The following is a 21,529-nucleotide window of genomic DNA, read 5'->3' as shown; positions in this document are numbered from 1 at the left end:
GTACCAAAAAGAAGACGTACAGCACGTGAAGTTGCACTGAATTGAACTGCTGACCTTGGCAGTGTTACAGTGATGTATTATTCACCAAGCCACAAGCAAATCTTTTTCTCATCTCAGCAAACTTCCCAAAATGTTCCCAAGCACATTGACTTAAAATGCAAATATGTGCAAGAAGAGTGAGAGAGATATGTTTCTCCACCACAAAGAGATGACGTGAAGGAGACAGGAATAGAAAGTAGTTTAACAGTGAAATGAATCAATGGATTCTACTGCCAGAAAGCAGGGTCTAATTTCCAAATGATAGTTTTTTGTTTTTACTAATTTAGTTTTGAGCTTATCTCACTTAACCTTGCCTCAGATCCTCCCAAGTCCTACCAAAGGTCTAGTTGCCTAAACTTAACTCTAACCATTTTATGTGATGACAGTCACACAACTCAGAAGAGTCATGCTTGTTTTCTTTTTCAAAGGCAAATCTTTTTTTATCCCAAAAGACCTTTTTCCTAAAATGGCCACAGTTTCTTAAAATATAAATATGTGCATTGAAAGTGAAAGAAATGTTTCTCCACCACAAACATGACATGAAGGAGTCAGGGCGAGAAACAGGATGCAGTTTGACAGTAGAGCGAGGGAGTGGAAACTACTGCCAACAACCAGGGTCAAACTTACAAATCATATCATTTTTTTAGTTTATCTTAACTCACCCGTGACCAAAATCTTACCCCATTTCATACCAAAGTCATAGCAGTATAAATTTAAAGCAGCTTCAATCAGTTTTTTTTAGCCATGGATGGTTTGGCATGGCACTTTGTACAAGCTCTCACGTCCCCTTCAAGATTTATCGTAATAACTTTGGAGATCTCCTGCCTTTTCCTGAAAATGTGATTTTCTCCTGTATACTTTGCTTTGTGATCAGATTCCTGCAAAACTAATTCCCATCATTCAGCTGTGCTTCGATGCTCATTAGCAAAAACTGACATTGTATTATAAGCATGCTGATGTTAGCATTTAGCTCAAAACACCACAGTGGCTTTAGATTGTTGATTTAGTTTAGTTCATGTTACTCACCCATGACCAAAATCTGACCCTGTTAACTGTTATTGCAGAACTTTGGTAAAGTTTTAGTTGCCTAAACTTAACTTTTCCCATGTGATGTTAGTCAAGTGACAGCAACCAAACAAATCTACAAATACACAGTCTGAAATCTCATGAAACTGTTGCGTGAAGATCTAAGGACGTCAAAGTTTAGAGAGACCTTTGTTGTTGCTCCTTCTTCTGAGATCTGAGATGGTTTTTACATTTACAGTCACTTGACCAAAAGAAGATAATCTGGATCCGTGGCTGCGATGTCACTGTTCCAACATGTCAGATATCTCCCCAAGGCTACATGTAGACATGAGAAGCTGTGGTACAGTTATTCTGTCAGAGGGGACTTGTTGAGAAAACACTGGAGAACAGGCTTGACCGATCCTATGTCAACAAGATGTCCCTGTTTTCTAGAAAATGTCGTTACATTCCCACGATGCTTTTAGCAGAAGGCTCACACCACTGCTCTGCTGAACTTCTGTTCATTTCCATGGGATATTTTTAAGGGGAAAAAGAGGAAAAAAAAAAAAAGCCTCCCTTTTGCTCCCTGAGAGCCTAACAGGGTCCCCGCGCCGAGACGCTCTCTTGGGCCGATGCACTGATTGGATCCAGATGCTGCTGGAGTGTGGATGGGGACAGCAGACGAGCGTGAAGCTGCACTGCTGCACTGATTGATAGGGGTCAGGATGTAGTTGGGATTAATCCCCCCCACCTTTCATTTTATTTCTTTCTTATGCTCTTACTCTACTCCATCCATCCTGTCGGGTTTCCTCCTGATGCCTGTGTTTTATGTACTCTGTTGAGACGGTGTGGAGCTCAACGGGGAGCTGACAGCGCTACGCTTCAAGCCTGGCTCTTTGCCTCACCTCTGCTGAGCGTTTAATGAACTCTTTTACAGTCAGAGGCTAAATCTTAGCCACAATTTATAGGTACCGAGAACCAGTTGTCAATGAATCTTTCTATCCGCCACACTGTGAAACATTAATTATAGTAAATGAAAAACAAACAATGAATGCAAATCTCTTGTTGAGAGTGGGAATAAAACTTTTTTCTTTTTTCTTTTTTACTTTTTCCATCTGTGTGTGCAACTTTTTCCACTGTGTGTTTCCCTTGCAGAGTACTGCAAAGTTATTGCTGTGTTTCAAGGCCGCTCAGATTTGTCACTCAGTAAAAAAAAAAAAAAAAACTCCAAAAATATATTACTTTTGCACGGATTTTTGTTTTTAGTTCATATACGTGAGCGTTTACAGGAGGGAAACAGCATAATGTAATCCAACTGAACAACCTCACAAATGACTTCAGTGTTAAAACATCCCCTCTTTGACAAACAAAACAGTATGATCTTGAACATTTCTTGCAGAACCAGAGTGCATTAAATTGTACAAACGCTGCTTGTACGTGTCCGTCTCTTTGCAATAGCAATAAACTCTAGTTTGGCCCTGTTGCTGTCTTGCTGATGTTTGGGGTTTTACATCCGTCTGTAAATGCCTTTCCTTTTTTCGCCCTCAGGACCATGCCGATCATGCCGAGCTCCGCCCTCCTGCTGATTCTTGGCCTCCTGATTGGTCTGAGCTGCTCCCTGAACCCAAGAGACCCGAATGTGTGCAGCCTGTGGGAGAGGTGAGGCCAGTTTATCTATGACAAACAAACATGTTGCTGCTGTGATACACATTTTTTATACACTGCACTTTTAGCGAGATTCAAGAGGGCCAGCAGTCGGTCGGGGCACTCATCTATCACATAAATGGTCGAGTAAACTTCTGGAAAAAACAGCAGCACTGCAGTACGTACTTGCTCATAGGAGATGGGAAACTTTCTCTTTAACAAAAATACCTCAGTGCCCAGCTTTCAGGGTAGAAATAGTTGTTTATCTGGCCTATCAGACCTGTCAGAGACCATTAACTCTCACGTCTGCCAAAATTTAAAATTCAAAGGCACTGGGCGTGTGGCTGGTGTTGGTGTCCAACCTGAGGTGTGCAGGATATTTACTGGAATTAGGATTGTACTTTCATATGAGGTCATTTTGTTACAGTTTTGTGATCTTAAAAGACCAGTGTGTAGGATCTAGCAGTGAGGTTGCAGATAGCAAACAGATGAAGAGCTCTCACCACTCCCTTTCTAAGCATATGGAGAGTCTACATGGCTTTCAGGTAACATGAAAATGTGAAACAGCTGCTTTTCTTTGAGCTGCTGGAGATACGAGAGAGAAAGTCAGGAAATCACAAAGTAGGATTCATCTTCTGGAGACCATGAACATCTACAAAATGTCTCAGTTTTTAAATAATAAATAAATAAATAAATAGTTTCTACCTCTTGTGACTGTGCATCACTGACTGACTCATGTCTCCCTTTTCAGCTTCACCACCTCAGTCAAAGAGTCCTACTTTCATCCTTACGACCATGTGACAGAGGAGCCCTGTGCGGACCCTCGGACCTCCTACAGATGCATGCGCCACAGGTAGCACCAACGTGATGACTCATTTCCTGTCGGGCTGACTTCCTGCTCCTGTCAGTGGAGGGTCAAAGCATCCTGTTTGACTGTGTTATTCTTTCAGGATCACCTACAAGACGGCCTACAGGCAGGCGGTGAAGACAGACTATCGCAAGAGGTACCAGTGCTGTCCAGGCTACTATGAGAGCAGAGACAAGTGTGTCCGTAAGTAACTGCGGAAACCTTTGAACAATCTTTAACAGTAAGACAGCAGGGACGCTGAGGATGAAACAGTAGAGGAGAAGGTTCAGTCCTCGGTCAGCTGGGACTCCTCACAGTTTTGAGGCAGAAGTTTTAAGCACAATTATCACCAAACTTAACTTAAAGTTTTCAGTACGAAAGTGAAACAATTGCTTAAACAGCACTGAATAATATTTGATTAAATGCATTTATGAGTGCAATTACAATTTCAATGGACGCATTCATAGACATGTACACATGTGCAGTTTATCTGTCCTGTTGTTTTTATTCTGATTCTATTTTATCTACTTAATTGTTCATCTGTTTAATCTACATTTAAAAGCCTGGGGTTACAGATTAGCTTCATGTCTGCTGCGCTACAGTGTAAGAATTTTTATCTTTATGGTCTTTAGTAAATAAACTAGCACTAAGTAAGAAACTATATTGATTCACAGACACTGTTATTATAAAGAACTTCACAGGTCAAGTAATCACAACTCGCTCCACATGTTTTCTCCCGCTGTATTATCTGATCATTTTCCATCGACTGCACTATAAAACCAGGTTCTTCGACACAGTCTCCTTTTTTTATTTTACATTTTTATCATATTATATTTTATATTTGTTTCACACAGCTAGAATTATGATGTTAAAACCAAGTTATCTGGCATTGTCCAGTACAGCCACAGGTGCAGAGAGACACAAGTAAAACAAAGGAACGTGACGCTGGGACGTGATGACGCAGGAATACGAGCATCAGCAGTAAAGTACAACGCTAAAATGGTTGCTAACGTTGTGATTTGCAAATGAAACAATGTGACATTTTGTACACACAGACTAACTCACTCATTACTCACAGCAAGCCTGTGTTTTTTCCCCTTTTTTCCACCTTATGTGCTTCGTCAATAAGGAGCATATGACACTGGAATTACCAAAATTATGGGTTTAATTCCCACAGGGGCTTCTCATGCTGAAAATGCACAGTATGTACTGGCAGCACTAGCTGGAATTTTCAACTTTAAACTGTGTGTTGCCGTCTTGAAAACATCCCCGATGCTCCCATCTTGGTCATTTTAATATTTTCATTTCAGTTCAAGGATTTCACATCATTTCAGCGACTTTTTTTTCCATCAGCAAAGCATCTGTTATCGCTGGATCACTGCTGCCTGCACAGCAAACTCTTGTCACACCAACAATATCATTAGTGAGCATGTTCATGAATACTGTCAGATAACTGGGGTCTACACTCAGCTCCGCTTTAACACCAGGGACGGGACGCGTATGTAAAACGCTTCACTGTAAATGTCAAGTTATTTATGGAGTAAGGTGACATGTTATTCATGAAATTCGTGACGTGGATATTTATTTCATTTTGGTTTAGTTTGGATTTGATTTTTTTTTTAAATTGATTCATGTCTCAGTTACCATGATATCTCCCAAATAAACCATTTATTTATCTAACAATAAATCTAAGCCTTAGTACTTTCATGTGCTTAAAATACCATTCAGAGCAGTTTTACATGACAACACACGTAGCTGCAGCGGTTAACATAAGTAGCAGATAGTTAGTTGAACGTTGTTATAATCTGAAAATGACAAATGGATGCAGCTGTCAAGAGTTTGCTGACACACTGTCATCGCTCTAGTGGCACATAAATAAAGCGAAACCATACACGGCCTCGCGTGGGTGGACACAGTTCTACCTTAGCTTTACGAACCCTCTCATACATCACTGGTTGATCTGAGAAATGAGGATGGTAATAACAAAACAAGGTTTTTTGTTTGTAGTCCCTTGAAAGCTGACGTTCACTCAGCAGAGATAATATACTCAACAATAAGCAACCAAAAAAGCTTTGGTTGCTTATTGTTGAGCTACGTTTCACAGCAGTCTCAAGAAATCCCAAATACCGTGTGTGTAGGTCTTTTGTAGCCAAACACAAAGCTTCTGATTTTACTGACTCGCATCAGAAAAGCCAGGATGAAGCCTCATGATCACTGTTTTTTTTTGTTTGTTTTTTTTAGTAAATACATATAATTAGCTATAATTACACTTACCTCTTTCATTTTATGACGTTAGCCTTTTCTTAGATCCCCCGAATCTCCATCCTCCAGTGTCCACACACTTTCATCTAGAGAAAGAATAAAGAGTGAAACGATTATTTGGTGTGTTTGAAGAAAACAAACGTGTGTGTGTGTGTGTGTGTGTGTGTGTGTGTGTATACAGCGTGTGGTTCTCAGTGCCCAATGGTTTCAAAACACTTGTCTAGTGTAACAAAAAATGAAAAGCTCTCTGGCAGATTATCAGTTTTCACTCATAAATGCATGTTTGAATGAACTTAATGGCAGCACCATTTATAACGCTGGCATGCACACAACTCAAAGCTCACTGACAGTATGAATGGCATTCAGCACTGGGGCTTTCGATTGCTTGGTTGGGCCCCAGCTGTCGGGCTGGCAGCTCATAACTGTTTATGATGGGTGGAATAAATTTAGAGGGAAAGAATGCAATTCAGCTGAATGGATTGTTGATCGAATAAAAAAAAGTGCACTTTTGAAATAGATTTAACAGGCACACAGTCTTTGGTAATAATACTAATTAGAAGAAGAAGAAGCATTTCTTGAGCAGCTTTTTCTTATGAAGTGTGCTTCAAATTTCAAAGAGCACAAACAGGACACACATAGTTAGCAGTTTGGAGATGTTACAAAAAGCAAATATGAGCAAAGTGACTTCCAAATAATTTGACAGGAAAATGGTGAAAAAGTTGTGAAACCAAGCGGATAAACTGGTTTGACAGTGGGTGATTTATCTTGCAGAAAAGGAGAAAAGAGAAGCTCAGCCAAAGGTCAAAGTGATATCGACATTCTTTCTGGTCTGATAAACTGTACATGTGTGACACTACGCCCTACCAGTCATTCCACTTGTCAGTGTGTATGTGGAAACACTGTGGAGTTTAATTAATCAGAAAGAACAGAAAGTATTAGATTTGGTTTGGAGGATTGTAAACTGCTGTGAGGCTGATTTTTAGTTTATTTTATCATCACAATAATCACTAAACTAGCAGCTACAGGATCAGTTGAGCAGGACTCATCTCCCGCCAACCTGCGGCAGCTGAACACCAGTGCTGCTGTTGAGGGTGTGTGAAAACTAGTGAACATATGAGCACAGATATCAGAGCTTAAAGCATTCCTGTTACAGAAAGCCTGAACACAGACAGTTCCAGGATCACTGCATCACATTTATACAGTTATTAATGTTAAACAACATCCAGTTCAGTTTGAATGAACATCTGGAGCCCGATGTGACGGGTATCTGAGCTTCAGATCACTGCACACCTTATCAACTGCGTTTTAAACATTATATGTGCAGGATGAACGTTCCCTGCAAAGCTACGCCTGGTAAAAAATAAAATTAAAATGTATTTCTCATCAACAGCTCGCTGCACCAAGGAGTGTGTCCACGGCCGATGTGTGGCTCCAGACCACTGCCAGTGCGAGGGAGGCTGGCGAGGAGACGACTGTTCCAGCGGTATGAATCAGCCTTTTCCCCTCGTTCAGACATTTCCTCACTCTCTCTCCTTTGCTTTTTTTTTTTTTTTTTTTTCCCTTTCCATCACTTTCTCTCTTCAGGTGCACACACAAAAACAGTTCACATACACAACAGGAAATGACAACTGGCCATTGCTCAAGTGGCTGATCTTCACATACACCATTCCATCACACACCGGAGGCCTTTCCAATGGAAACAGCAAGGGAGCATTACCGCATGCACAGCAGTGAGTCATTATTGTCAGCCTCAGTCCAGGAACCAGTTTACTAGTCCAGAAGGACACTGAGCTGCACCTCCACCTCTCACTCACAGTTACTATTCAGAAGTATTAAGGATTATAGTCAAAATTTCACAACAGCTTTTCTTAATAAAGCTGAGGAGGAAATAAAGGAATAAAACAATCGTGTCTAATAAAGCTGAGACTTGTTCCTCCAACAAAGATGTTAAAAAATAGTATGAAAGCAATAATTTATGAGTTAAATACTGTATGATATACTGAAAGGAGCCATAGTCCATAAAAAAGATTTAAGACAGACATTATATGTTCTCTTTCTACTCGTTACAACTTCTTTTACAGAAGTGAAATCAGCAGAAATAGTTATATAAGAGCTGTTCAAGGCGCCAACTCAGAACAGTGAGTCTAACCCTGTTTGTCTTTTCTGAAATCTCCATGAATTAGATGGTGGAGTGTGAAACCAGGACCACATTTCATGGGGCTGCTGTTACCCTCACTGAAATGAAGTTTTCCACCACCTTCAGCCCGTTTCATCGCACTCAGCTGGGTCAATAGTACACAGCCCTCCTCCATTTCCCCTCTATTCCACTGCAGAGAGCGGGAATTAGCTTTAACGGGCAGCGGTTGATGTCTTGACAGGGGGATGATGGGAAGGGGAAATGGAAAATGTTACCCCACTCTCTGTCTTGCGTGGCCCAGTTTGCGCCGTCTCTCCTTACACTCCCTCTCTACCCTACCCCTCACTGACGTAAATTTTCTTTCTTTGTTTTCACTCGTTCACTCTGCTCTTTTCTGCCTTGGCTCTGCTGCATCGTCCTATAATGGAGTCGTTTTTGGCAGAATAAGACCTGACACTTCCTGGATGCCTGTGTGTTGAGCTATCTAACTGTGGGAAAGAGGAGAGGGGCCTGAGGTTTTCATACTGAACACTCTTAGGACTGTTTGCCCATAGATTTGGAGAATAGACGAGGAGGGAGAAGTGTTGAAGAAGGTGACAAAAAGAGAGGAGGTGCCGAGTGGATACAAGAGAGAGTGGAAAATGGGAGAATATAAGTAATTACAGTGAGTGAGGTGATAGAAAGACAAGAATGTGGCTTATTGGGAGCTAGAAATGTCACGTCAGAGCAGCATTTGCTTTATTTAAGCCCTGTTTCGGAGCAGATTTTGAGCTGGAATCAAAAACGAGCAGCGAGGGCTGCTTGTTAGATTTCCAGGAGATTATGTGAACTTTGGACACAAGCAAAACCCAAACCACTGCTTGGACAATGCACAGGGGAAAAGGAAGAATTTTCCCACCATATCAGTGTGCATTCCTTATAAAGGGCACTGAGGAGATGCCAGATCTGAAGTGCATGTCAATCAACAGGTTTATGAGCACTGGTCGTGTGTGAGTAGAGGTCATATTAATGATACTCAGTTTGAATCTTCATCACAGAAATGAACTTAAGTTGGCCTTGATTTATTCAGGAAGTCTCATTGAGATCAAGATCTCTTTTGCAGGAAGCCTGGGAGCAAATTATACACCGAGTTGCCAGTTTATTTAAGGTTGAAGGGAATATCGTGAATAATATTAATATAATGGAAAGACAAATAACATTACACCAGATTTTGAATTTGTCTCAGTATCCCAACAATATCATAATTTAGGATTATCAAAACATGACTTCTCACACGCGCCATAATATTTGGGTTATCAGTTTACAAAAAATGAAAACCGCTGCATCTGCTGTTATGTGGCATGGTTACTTATCTGATGCTAACTGAGATTATATTGTTATATTATTGATGTAATATTGTGGACCTGGAAGTGCAAACCTCGACAATATTTCAGGAAACAATGAAAGAAAAGAAAAATCACAAGGACAGAAAATGAAAGATGTTAACATCCACTGAGCGCCGTCATGGAGTTCAAGTTAAAAGCTAAAATCAAGCCTGGGAGCCACGGTAACAGACACAGATCGACTTTTTTTCTACACCTTATTAGTTACTCTTAAGATAAAGATTTTATACACAAACATATGATCAGTTTATAAAATAGGATGCAATCTTACAGTTTAAACAGTCTGGATACTTTGTTGTGATAAATCAAAATGCTGTAAATCACTGTCATATACAGGTGCAAACAGAGCAAAATTCTCTAAAGGGATTAAGTCGAAGCTGGACACACTCGGGCTAAAGTGAGTGTATTTGATGAAGGTAAACAAACTCAGCAACACTGTCAGAGAAAGACTTGCACTTGGTGATGTACTGTATGTTTCCATGCAGATGAACAAACAGATGGGAAGCGTTTTGATACTGGTCAGTGGAGGGCTCAGACTCTACCAGCTGGTTGGACCAAAATAAAAAATAAAAAATCACACGTCCAGTGTGGTAAATTTCACCCATTCAGTGCTCTGCTGTGTGGACGTATCAGCCCTCGGTGCCTGCGCTGACTGCCCTGCAGACCCTTCAGTAAACCTCCCCTGCTGTCCTGGAGAATATCTGTGTAAACATAATCGCTGCTCCAGCTGAGTTTCTCATTACTCAATGTGACACACTCCGGCAGAACCCCTCTCCAATGCCCACTAGGAGAACCGGTGAGGTTATGATTCATTTAAACAAAAGAGGCAAGGGTCCTGCTCCGAGTTAGTGCTATAAACACTACAGTCCGTGGCAGCACGGTTAGCTCCAAGCCAAATTTGGCTCTACTTTTCCCTCTGTGCAATTATTGTCAAAGCAGTCCTTGTACTTTTCTAAGCTGCGGCAGGGCACATGTGCAGCACAGGCAGAGGTGGGGGGAACATGGACACATCTGATGTGTAGCTTGATTTTGTGCACGAATGTCTGAAGAAAAAAAAGAAAGATGATTCACAGAGGTCAGCATGAAATTGCTGGCGTGGTTTTTAGCTTGAGGAGAGATAACTGAGGCCCATCCATCTGTTACGTCAGTGTTATTGGATATCACATTTTCTCAATGATGTCCGATGTCCAAGACAGTCGAAGTTATTGATGAGAAATTTGAGGAATGCGCCCATGACCAATGTGGGTTTTCTCAGTGGACTGAGATCTCTTCATCATGGATTGAAATCCAAACCGTGTGTGAATCTCCACTGCATGCTAACCCACCCCCCCCAGAGCCGATCTTTAGGCTTCTGTAAAATTAACCATTTAAAACTTGTCCGTCTTGTGAGCTCCATGCAAATCTCCCTGCCGATTCAAAATTATTTGTTGGTAACTTAACACTCCTGAGCTAAAGGGCCAGATTTGGATGTGGAAGCATGGGGGAGATTCACAGTAATGTGTGGAAGAGACAGTATGCCCCCACCCTCCACTCCCACTCTTCCTCTCTTGTTCCTGTTCTGTTGTTTGTCTTTTTGCTGCTGAACACATTAAATTTAATCACATTTGTTTCTGTTTGTTTTTCATGACATCATATACGCCTGTAAGTTTTAGGTTTATGGGAGGAAAAGTGAATTAGGAGAAACAAAACTGACACAAAACAATCAGACTTGCCCCAAATGCAAGTTACAACAATCATGTGTAATGTTATTTTGCCTTGGTGTTTTCACTTAAGTTCCAGCATGGCAGAGTAGATTTGACTCAGTGTTTGGAGAAGCAGGCATATTACTGGAAGAAGACTGGTCTGAATCCCTGGAAAATGTGGGCAATAAAAGTGAGAACCTCCCTGGTGTAAAAGTGAAGGGTGGTGCTGAAAAAACTTTCTTCTGGATAAATACGTTTTAAAATCCAGGAAACAGAATCATGTACTATATCTAATTTGGAGCTTAAGACAAACACAAAGCAAATCTAAAATCCCAATTCATCTTTTCTACAAATAAACAAAAGAATCAGGGCTTGTGCTTCAGTATCTTGGCTGAACAGCATAGTCTGGGACAATGTTCTTCACAATCAATAACAGTTGTCCTCTTACTTTTCAGCCTGTGATGACAAACACTGGGACTCGAGCTGCAATCAGCAGTGCAAGTGTGAGAACGGAGCTCTCTGCGATCCTGTGAAGGGGGCGTGTCAGTGTCTTCCAGGGTTCATAGGACGCTACTGCGAGGAGTCGTGTCCAGCAGGCACCTTCGGGAAGGGCTGTCTGCAGAGGTGCAAGTGTGGCACTGGGGGCTCCTGCGATAAAGCAACAGGAGAGTGCATATGTCGGGACGGATTCACCGGGACATTGTAAGTGCATAAAGCGAGAAAAAAAATAATAATGAGGAGATCCATTCTGAAATGCTGTGTTGACTTTGTAAATGGAGAAGAACATTGACTGAAATAAATTTGAGGTAAGCGGGTCAACAAAGACAAATAAGTTTTGTACAAATGTACTTTTTTGTAGAACCTGGCAGCTCATCCAATAGCCGTTAAGATATTTCACTGAAAAGCAAACATGTCAACCTCATGGTAACGCTAGAGGAACAGTCAGGGGATCATCAAAGTTCTTATGATTCATCCTCTGGGGACCATGAATGTGTGAACCAAATTTCACGGTGATCCATCCAACAGTCGTTGAGATATTTCGTTCTGGTCCAAAGCGGCGAACTAACCGACAAACATCTGAAGTGAAGAGACATTTTTAGAGTGTGGACAGTTAATTATTTCATTACACATCACCTCATTATCATAGAGGGTCTGACAGGCACAGATCTTTCATGGCCAACTACATTATTTTTCCACAACTCAATTTTAAGATGGAACAAAAAAAAAACAAAAAGATGCTGATGTGCTGCATTATAATCCGTGAGTCATCTGTTACACCCCGTTTTTTAGATGCCCCTGAGGATGAGTAAGCACTCAACATTCATCCCCACTAGATATTAGTGGAAACTATTATACTGCCAATGTCAAAGCACAACACACCACTTCGAGCTAAATAAAAAAGGGGGCTTGGCAACACTGATCATGGGATAAAGCTCCTTGATGAATTGTGTACATCTGAAGTCTGTCCATGTTATTTCACCTCCAGGGTGTATTAGAAAAATATAATATCCGAGCATTTTGTGCTACAGGAAGTTTAAGCCAAGTAATCTGATTGGTCAAAGACATGTTCCAACTGTGCTGATGATTCCCACAAAGCTTTTGTCCTGCCAAGTCTTAAAGTAATGAGGGAGCTACTGTTAGTCTTTCTTTTTTTATTCTTACTATTTTTCCTCAGATTAGTTTGAAGAGAATATATTACGGCAGTATGAACAGTTAAATGTTGTCTGTAAGGTCACTGCATGTGGATGTAACTGCTCTAGAGTCACATGATTTCAACAGTTTTAAACTGTGAAAGTGGTGACATTAATGTCTCATAATTTGTGCTCAGTGGTAAAGCAGAAATATTACAGTGTAAAAAATAACAAAGTAAAAGTTTAAAATTCTGCAATAACATTATTTGTGACAAAAATGTACTTTAAGTACCAAAAAAAAAATTGTGAATTATGCGAAAATGGTATATTACATTACTGAATTGTAATTATTTATGCATTAGTGTTTGCATCACTTTAATGTTGCAGCTGATAATGGTGGGACTAATTGTAACTACTCTATATACGCTGGACAGCTTGTGAATTTTCACCTGGACTCCATGAAGTCTTATCTACTGTAACACTTCAGAATTTATTTATTGATTATATTTTGTATTATTAATCTGAATCTGCAAAGGAACAAGTGACTGAAGTAGTGAACTAATGAAATATTGAACTAGCGGAGTAGAAGCATAAAACAGCAGAAAATTTAAATACTCAGGTAAAGTACAAGTACCTCAGAATTGTACTTGCACTTAGTTACTTTCCACCACAGTTTGAGCTGATGCTTCAATAACCAGTCTTATAAAAACTCTGTAAATAGTCATTTTGTGCTTTTTTACTGTAGAACAAAACAATTACTTAATTCCTGAGGAATGTCCCAAGACACATGGAGTGTTTTTGCCTAAAGTGGTCCATTAATCCGCTATTAAGCATCGTCTTCATCCTTCTCCGCAGCTGTGAGAAGGCGTGTCCCAGGAAATGCCAGGCACGATGCCCCTGTCAGAATGGTGGCATCTGTAGGGGCAAAGGGATCTGCGCTTGCCCCCCTGGGTGGACGGTACGTTTTCAGCTTTAAGCTTGCACTGACTCTAACCTTCATGTTATCCGTGGAGGTTTCCAGATTTCGAATTAGCTCATGTGTTATGTTCCAGCTGGCTCCAGACTTTGGACAAAGTCTTTCTCATCTCTGACTTATTCCGAAAGACATTTAGAAGACAACCTGTCGTCTCTGGAGACCTGCAGATTCTTGGTTTTCCACCAATGTGAAAATTCATCATGAGGTTTCTTTGCTTTTAGAAGAGGAGACGTGATTGTGATCCCATCAGAGAGCAAACTAACAGATTATTTTCTGAGTAATTGCATAAACTGCTGGTGTTTTGTTCCAGTTTTATGCACCGATGCACTCACACTAATTTGAGTGCATCAGTCTCTTTCTGCCTCTTGAGTGTGTTTTTCCTTGTTTCTCTGCAGGGTGCAGTTTGTACGGAGCGATGTCCAGAGGGAAGGTTTGGACCAAACTGTGCTGAGGAGTGTGTTTGTCACAACAGGGGAAAATGTGACCCTGAAACTGGACAGTGCCAGTGTGCTAAAGGTTTCACCGGTAACAGGTGTGTATGTGCAAGTGCCCCTTCGAAAACACAGAGTATGTGTCTGCATTTGCCTTTTCTTCACTGTCTTGTGCATGAGGCCATTCATGCCATTTCTGGTGTCTGGTATAGTCAATGACAGCTTCTCCCTTCACTGCAAGTGAAGAATCAAAACAAAAAACTGTCCCCCAGGCAATGAGTGTAATTGAATCCTTAGTCAGACAAAGCCTGGTTAGATGTTTCAGCATTGATGTCCTTTGATATAAATCATTTGTGTTTGCAGTGTACTGATGTCACATTATATTACATTTCTGGTCACAGAGCAGTTGTTAATTTAAACCGTATTTCTGTTTTTTATGTCAAATTCAATTAAATATTAAACAAACACCAGAGACAGAAGAGGACAGACTACTGGCTAACATCATACTGGCTAACCGCAACACAAAACAGAAGTTTAGTTTTAAGTTTATGGCTCATGAGCGAATAAAGAACAGACAGTGTGCATTATTTCCCATTTGTCGAGCCTCCACGTGTATCTACATAACGCTTTGTGTTGTGCCCTCAGGTGTAACGAGGAGTGTGCTGCAGGCACTTATGGCCAGGACTGTAAAGGTGTGTGTGACTGTGCAAATGGCGCTCGCTGCTACAACATTGATGGGGGCTGTCTGTGTGAGCCGGGCTTCAGTGGTCCACACTGCAGAGACAGGATGTGTGCAACTGGCAAATACGGCATGCACTGTGAACGTACATGTCTGTGTCAGACCAAACACACACTCAGGTGAGTGGCTGCTGCCAGGAGAAGAACGGGCTGAAGCTACAAAAACATTTCTCTGAGGCAGTGCTACACTGGAGGTAGAAACAGTTAGCTAGCTACTGGTACATGGCCACATTTAGACCTTCAGGGCTTCAGATTTGTGCTGCTTTCTACAGAAGGTGAGGCTTCTCTTCTTGTAAACATGAAGCAGTGAAGCATACCGTTTGAAAATACTTCAAATAAAGCACAGATCTCACCTTTGTAAGGCTGGTCCAAGTCAACACCTCCTGCTGGAGGGCCTGGTGAGCTCCTGCAACCTCTGCCAACAAGGGGTTAGTTGGCCTTCAGACGCAGCTAATGTTAGCAATCTGTTAACTGGAAAACAATGAACTAAAATAAATTAAAAAATCATTTTTATTCCTTTATGATACTGAAGAAGAGCCAGCTAACAAGAAAATCAATTGGTGATTTGAACCAAGTACAGGTTCTCTTATTGTTAGCTATGCTATGCTATCCAAGCTAGCTCTTACCTGTTTTGACCAGGCCTTGCCTTACTGAGTCTGAGTGGCTAACATGGCACATCCATACAGGTGTTTTCACCTCACCTGATTGAGACTGAGTGGGCGTGTCCAGACTCTGCTTGATTGACATCTCCCTCACTCTCCTGTTGCACCTGCATCAATCTTGTTATTGGTAGTTGAGCTTGGTGATCTAACTTCAGTCTGGGAGGTCTAATCAGCCAGGATCATTGAAAACACCTGTGAGTGTACATGTTAGCCAATTATCTTAGCTTGAATTCTGCTCAAATTCATTCAGTCTCTTTAACCAATTCATTTATTTTTGATTTCAGAACAATCTGCCAATTAAAAATGACTACATCAATAAAACAAAATACAGTAGATATCAATACACTTACCCCAATAAAAACAATGAGGGAACACCCACGGCACACATACAATGGCACACACTGTCTTTGTCTTGGTGTGCGATAGTTCGGCAGAGTCATTAGTTTCTCACTGCTCCATTGTGTTTTTTGTTGGCATTTCATCACATCTACTTCTGTTTCTATTGTCCAGCTGCCATCCAATGAAAGGAGAGTGCACATGCCAGCCGGGCTGGGCAGGATTGTACTGTAATGAGACGTGTGCTCATGGTTTCTACGGTCACGGTTGCCTGGAGCCGTGTCTGTGTGTAAATGGAGGGGTGTGTGATAGCGCCACAGGCCGATGTCAGTGTGCCCCGGGGTTCACGGTGAGTGGGGCAGTTTGGCATAATTTAGCTAGAAATTACTGGGTGAGCTAATAAATCAGTTTTAAGAATCATTTATATTTATTCATTTTCTGTTGGTGTGTACACACTCTCAAAATTAATGGCTATTTTTACTGTACGTGATACATCAAAATCTCACACTTATCTGCCTTATTGAAGGTAATATTATTATGTATTATTGCAGGGGGTTCACTGTGAGAGTCCATGTAAAAGTGGGACCTACGGCAAAAACTGCTCCCTGGAGTGCTCCTGTAAAAACTTCATCGACTGCTCACCAGCTGACGGGACGTGCTTCTGCAAAGAGGGTAAGACACTGAGACAGAGAAAACAGAGACAAAGAGGGAGTGTTGAATATTTGACTGGTGAATGTATAACTGGAGCAAAACTGGTGAAAGAACTGTAGGTCCACCATGTACCCAGTCCAGCATGGCTGACGGTCCTTTGTGTGTCTGCAGGCTGGCGAGGGCCGGACTGTTCCACCCCCTGCTCTGAGGGAACCTGGGGCCCAGGATGCAACGCCACCTGCCACTGCGCCAACGGGGCAAAATGTAACCCTGCAGATGGATCCTGCACCTGCACAGCCGGCTGGCAGGGGGCGCGCTGTGACCAACCATGCCCCGTAAGTACCTGGATATGAGCTTCTTCTTTCTTTTAACCTTCATTTATTTGTATTAGGAAGTAGAAAAGAGGTGGGCAAACTCATACTGAAAGATCCTTCAGATAACCTCAGAGTAGACATAAAAAGTGTGAATTGTTGTGGCATGCCTGTTTTTTGTGCCACAGTCCCTGTAATCCAAGATGGTTTTCTCTAATGGGAGTCAGTAAAAGAAAACTTTGAACCTTGAATACTAAAACAAATATACATAGATATATATATTTCCATAAACCTTCTTTCTCTCTGCACAGGAAGAAGATTATACCACCCAGTTTGTAAAATTAAAAGCTAGGGCATCAATACAGACAATAAACCCATTTCGTTTTATGACATGACTATAATATGAATTTGAGTCATAAAGACTTTTGTCAGTCAAGTGTGTAAACTGTAAATAAAATGGTAGGTTAGAAAGATAAATTACAACTGTATTCAAGTACAATTTAAATTTCTTGCACCCAAAATTCTCAATATACAAATATACTATATAAATCTGTAGTGAAATAAAATATAAAATAAATCTGAAATACAGGAAGCTGCGAAGTACAAATTAGGGCACAATATAATGAAAAGATCGGTTTCATTGTGTTAATTCCCCCTGGCTTATTCTCTGTTTGCCTGTTAAAGCAACAGAAAAATGTCCTGGATTCAAACCACAACACTGCATGAAAACACACGGCACTTTGTGAAACAATACAAACTCTAAAAGATAAGAAAAGTGCACTATATATTTATTCTATGTCAAGTTGAGTAGACAAATGAAACGCTATCTCTGATAAGATGCATACACAAATCATGAAGGGTGATAATTATACATAACATGTTTGTTCTGGTTGGACAGTTTGCAGAAATGCGGTCCAGCTTTTCATCCCTTACCTCACCCTCACCCTGTATGCTTTAATCTAGAGTTTTGGATGCATACCCCCCTCGCCTTTGTCATGCCAGCCCACCAGGTTGTCTATATAACAACACACTGCCAGTGTAGTATTTTGTCTGACTCTGACTGAGCTGGCCGAACGCTGAAGAGATTCCCCTGACAATTCTGTGCCCGTTGGCATTTGTTCACATGTGCAGATGGGCTCATTTGGGCCAGCCTGCCTGAAGAGGTGTGATTGTGTTCATGCCGACGGCTGCCAGGCAACCACCGGGGAGTGCCACTGTCTGCCAGGATGGTGGGGTAAGTGATGACGTCCTCCTGGTGTCGCTGCCAGCTTGGCTTTGGTATCACAGATAAGTCTGGTCCAATAGAAAATGAGTGAGCCACAGGTTTGAGTCTGATCACACTGTTCTCTGTTCTTTACATTAATGTCAACCTTTTTTTTTTTTTTTAACCAAACCACATATTTTCAGGTTTTTAGGTTTGATTTTCCACCAGGCAGCCATTAGTTTTCATTTTAAAAGTTATACAGGATAGATGATCCATCACAGTAAAGGTTTATTCTTATGCTTTTTATGTTTATTAGCATTCTCTGTAGTATTCAGATCTTTACTTACAACACTGTACCTGATTAGGACTAAGTGGGCGTGTCCAGACTGATTGACAGCTCCCTCACTCTCCGGTTGCACCTGTAGGTTGGGCAACTTACATCTTCATCATTTTTGTTATTGGTACGTTGAGCTTGGTGACCTGGGAGGTCTTATCAGCCAGAATAATTAAAAACACCTGTGTGAGGGTACATGTTAGCCACTTAGCTTAGCCTAAATCTTCCTCAGATCACCATCTGAGACGTCTCTGATTTCAGAACAGTGTCATTTTACTGTTTATTCTTTTCATTGAAGTAAACTCATGAATGCAGTTTTACTTGGATGTGAAAATGGAGTATATTGTAGTATTGTCATTTTTATTTAGGTGAATTATACGAGTACTTTTTCCTGCCCTACCACTACAGTTACATCACACTAACAGCTGGGCTTCACTGCTTCCTTCATCATTATCCACTTTTGTCCTCCAGGTTCCCGCTGCAGTGAGCCATGTTCAGAGGGCTTGTGGGGGCGCCACTGTAACCAGACCTGTTTCAAGCATTGTCCCAACAGTGACACATGCTTGAGGGAAAACGGAGCGTGTGTGTGTCGTCCAGGCTACTGGGGAGTCACCTGCCAGAACAGTGAGTGTTATGTTATCAGCCAGCTGACAGAAACTGATCAGATCAGACCCTGAGCTGAACTGGATTTACTGTGTAACATCTGGCCTGCCTTCACTCGTTTATCTCCCAGAATGCAGAGCTGGTATGTATGGTGAGCAGTGCAGTATGTCCTGCCCGTCCTGTGGACAGTCGTACCGCTGCCATCATGTGACAGGAGAGTGTGACTGCCTGCCTGGATACACTGGACACAACTGTGATCAAGGTTGGCGTTTGCATCAATAATTATGCAGCGCACCTGTGTGCATATTCTCCAAGATTTAAAGTAGACGTCACAGAAAATCTTCATTCAGTCTCCATATAAACAAGTGCAGGTGATTTAATAAGCTGCACTGTGTGTTTCACAGTCTGCCCAGCGGGTTACTATGGCAAACAGTGTTCTGAAGTGTGTGTTAAATGTGCCAACAACTCCACATGTGACCACCGGGACGGGCACTGTGAATGTCTGCCTGGCTGGACTGCGACTGACTGCTCCATACGTGAGTGCCACAGGACTTAATGTAGCGACTAGGAAAGCATGTCACATATGAAATGTAACTGCAGTGAGGAGAGTTCGGCTGATCTCTGAATGCTTTGGTATAATTTACTTAGTGGTCTCATGGGTGGGAAAACTACATTTGCCTTGTACGCTCGCTTGGGTGTTATTATTTTTCAGGTCTCTTAGGGCTGCAGTTAACCATTATTTTCATTGATTAATCTTCAAATTATTTTTAGATGAATTAATCATTCGCTCTGCAAAATGTCAGAACACCTGAGTGGAAAGAATCCTGTTATTGTTATTAGTTAGCTCTTCAGTGTAATATCTCTCCAAATTTCAAACCAAAATTCTTTCAGACAGATAAAATAAGAGCAGAATATTATTGTATTTAGCACTGCAACTAATTCCACTAGTTGCCACGAAGTTGGTGAAATATGTGCACACACATCATCATTGCATCACAGTTAAATACTTATCGCACATGTGTGATGCGTGGGTGTTATACTGTGAGTACCGTGTGTTTTTCAGCCTGTAGTCCAGGACGTTTTGGCTCATTCTGTACTCAGACCTGCTCCTGTCCGACCAACCTCAACTGTGACCGGTTTACTGGAGACTGTGTTTGTGAAAGTGGAGATGACTGCAAACAAGGTATAAACAAACAAACTGGTTTTCTCATGAATATAGGAGCAAATACATACATGATAATCTGCCTCTTTTCCTTCACATATATTAACTTTTTGTGATTGAAGTCAGTCTTTTTCCTAAAAAATTGCCTTGATACTCCTTTTGTAAACTCTGTGGGCAGCATGGCTGTGTCTGTACTATGTCAGAGGTGGAAAGTTAAAGGTCCCATATTGTATAAAGTGAGACTTCTGTGTCTTGGTTCTATATTAATACTGTTAAAGTATCAAAGCGCTCAGTCCACAGAGAAATTTTAATGCCTAAAAATAAGCCATCAGGACTTCTTTAAGTTTGTGATGTCACAACAAAGCAGTCACCACCTTTAGCTATGCCCCGAGCCACGCCCACTTGGACCAACCTTGCAGGATTTGGTTTCTCTGAGTGTTTGATCAGGCTCAGAGCCTCCTCTCTTCTGATTGGCTCACCGGTCTGTTGCTACTAGAGCTCCAGAGAGAAGCCTGAGAGAGGAGATGTAAAACTACACCGAGATGGCTCTTAAAACCACAAATATATCTTCTTATGGATCAGCACTTCAAACAAAACACTGTAAAGGTGTAAAATATGGGACCTTTAATGAAAGCAAACTGACCTGTTTGACAGAATCGCCTGAGCAGTCAGGGAGCGTCATGGTCCCTCTCCCTCCCGGTGAGAGGGAGTCGTGGGGGGCCATCGGCGGCATTGTCGTGCTCGTCATTCTGGTGGTCTTGCTGCTGGCTCTGCTGCTGCTCTACCGCCGCAGGCAGAAGGACAAGCAGAACAACACGCCGACTGTCTCCTTTTCCACCAGCCGCACAGTCAACTCAGAATACGCTGTTCCAGGTACAGTAGACATGGTGTTTGAGATCAATCAAACACGAATATAGATTTTAAGGTGTTATAACAGGAGATGTATATTCTGCGTCTGACATCTAATGCCTCATTGAAACTATTGTGTTTATAATGAAAACAACAATGAAATGTCTTTCTATCCATCCCTTTGACACATCTGATATCTTTTAAAATCTAGAGATCATGTGCTGTGTGTGTAATGATGAATCCAGCTCAAGAGACTAAAGGCGAAACATCTGGCATTTAACAAGTGACATTAATTCACACTATTTTATTTATTACTGACAAATTAGATGTTATAACAGGTGAGACCGTGTGAGAGACGACAGCCTCTGTGCTATTGCGTGTGTGTTTCTCAAACTTGAGATCACATTTCCTGTAAATGTCAGTCTCGACTTTTGCAGGAAGGCGTGTTGCTGCTTAATGGTTTATTGATTTTAAACCCGATGCAAGTCATATCTTAAAATGCCCACTGAAATGTGGTGGAGTGAAATCATTTCAGATGCTGAGCAGTGCACACTGGGTAACATTTTCAAATGACTTAGTCGTTATATTTTGATGTTTTTTTTATAGTTGTTCTTGTGCGTAATCGTTTTTGGTTCTGTCTCAT

The 21,529-nt window shown here is 41.4% G+C and overlaps 1 protein-coding gene across 1 annotated transcript in view; it reads left to right on the top strand.

The window, feature by feature from the left end:
• LOC111222568 (platelet endothelial aggregation receptor 1-like) overlaps positions 1 to 21,529 on the top strand; it is a 47,684-nt gene that overhangs the window by 19,840 nt on the left and 6,315 nt on the right. The window contains exons 2-18 of the mRNA XM_022746348.1: positions 2,593 to 2,703; positions 3,440 to 3,541; positions 3,639 to 3,739; positions 7,188 to 7,280; positions 11,454 to 11,700; positions 13,485 to 13,587; positions 14,001 to 14,137; positions 14,682 to 14,894; positions 15,947 to 16,121; positions 16,324 to 16,444; positions 16,595 to 16,758; positions 17,866 to 17,968; positions 18,744 to 18,896; positions 19,006 to 19,137; positions 19,280 to 19,411; positions 19,939 to 20,058; positions 20,692 to 20,910. Coding sequence (XP_022602069.1) covers positions 2,597 to 2,703; positions 3,440 to 3,541; positions 3,639 to 3,739; positions 7,188 to 7,280; positions 11,454 to 11,700; positions 13,485 to 13,587; positions 14,001 to 14,137; positions 14,682 to 14,894; positions 15,947 to 16,121; positions 16,324 to 16,444; positions 16,595 to 16,758; positions 17,866 to 17,968; positions 18,744 to 18,896; positions 19,006 to 19,137; positions 19,280 to 19,411; positions 19,939 to 20,058; positions 20,692 to 20,910 — 2,422 coding nt within the window. The 5' untranslated portion in view covers positions 2,593 to 2,596. The remainder of the gene's footprint in view (positions 1 to 2,592; positions 2,704 to 3,439; positions 3,542 to 3,638; positions 3,740 to 7,187; positions 7,281 to 11,453; positions 11,701 to 13,484; positions 13,588 to 14,000; positions 14,138 to 14,681; positions 14,895 to 15,946; positions 16,122 to 16,323; positions 16,445 to 16,594; positions 16,759 to 17,865; positions 17,969 to 18,743; positions 18,897 to 19,005; positions 19,138 to 19,279; positions 19,412 to 19,938; positions 20,059 to 20,691; positions 20,911 to 21,529) is intronic.

This window comes from Seriola dumerili, unplaced genomic scaffold (genome assembly GCF_002260705.1).
Source record: "Seriola dumerili isolate Sdu_G_001 unplaced genomic scaffold, Sdu_1.0 BDQW01000104.1, whole genome shotgun sequence".
Taxonomy (NCBI): domain Eukaryota; kingdom Metazoa; phylum Chordata; class Actinopteri; order Carangiformes; family Carangidae; genus Seriola; species Seriola dumerili.
Note: the sequence above shows the minus strand (reverse complement) of the source record. Positions and strands in the feature narration are given on the sequence as shown.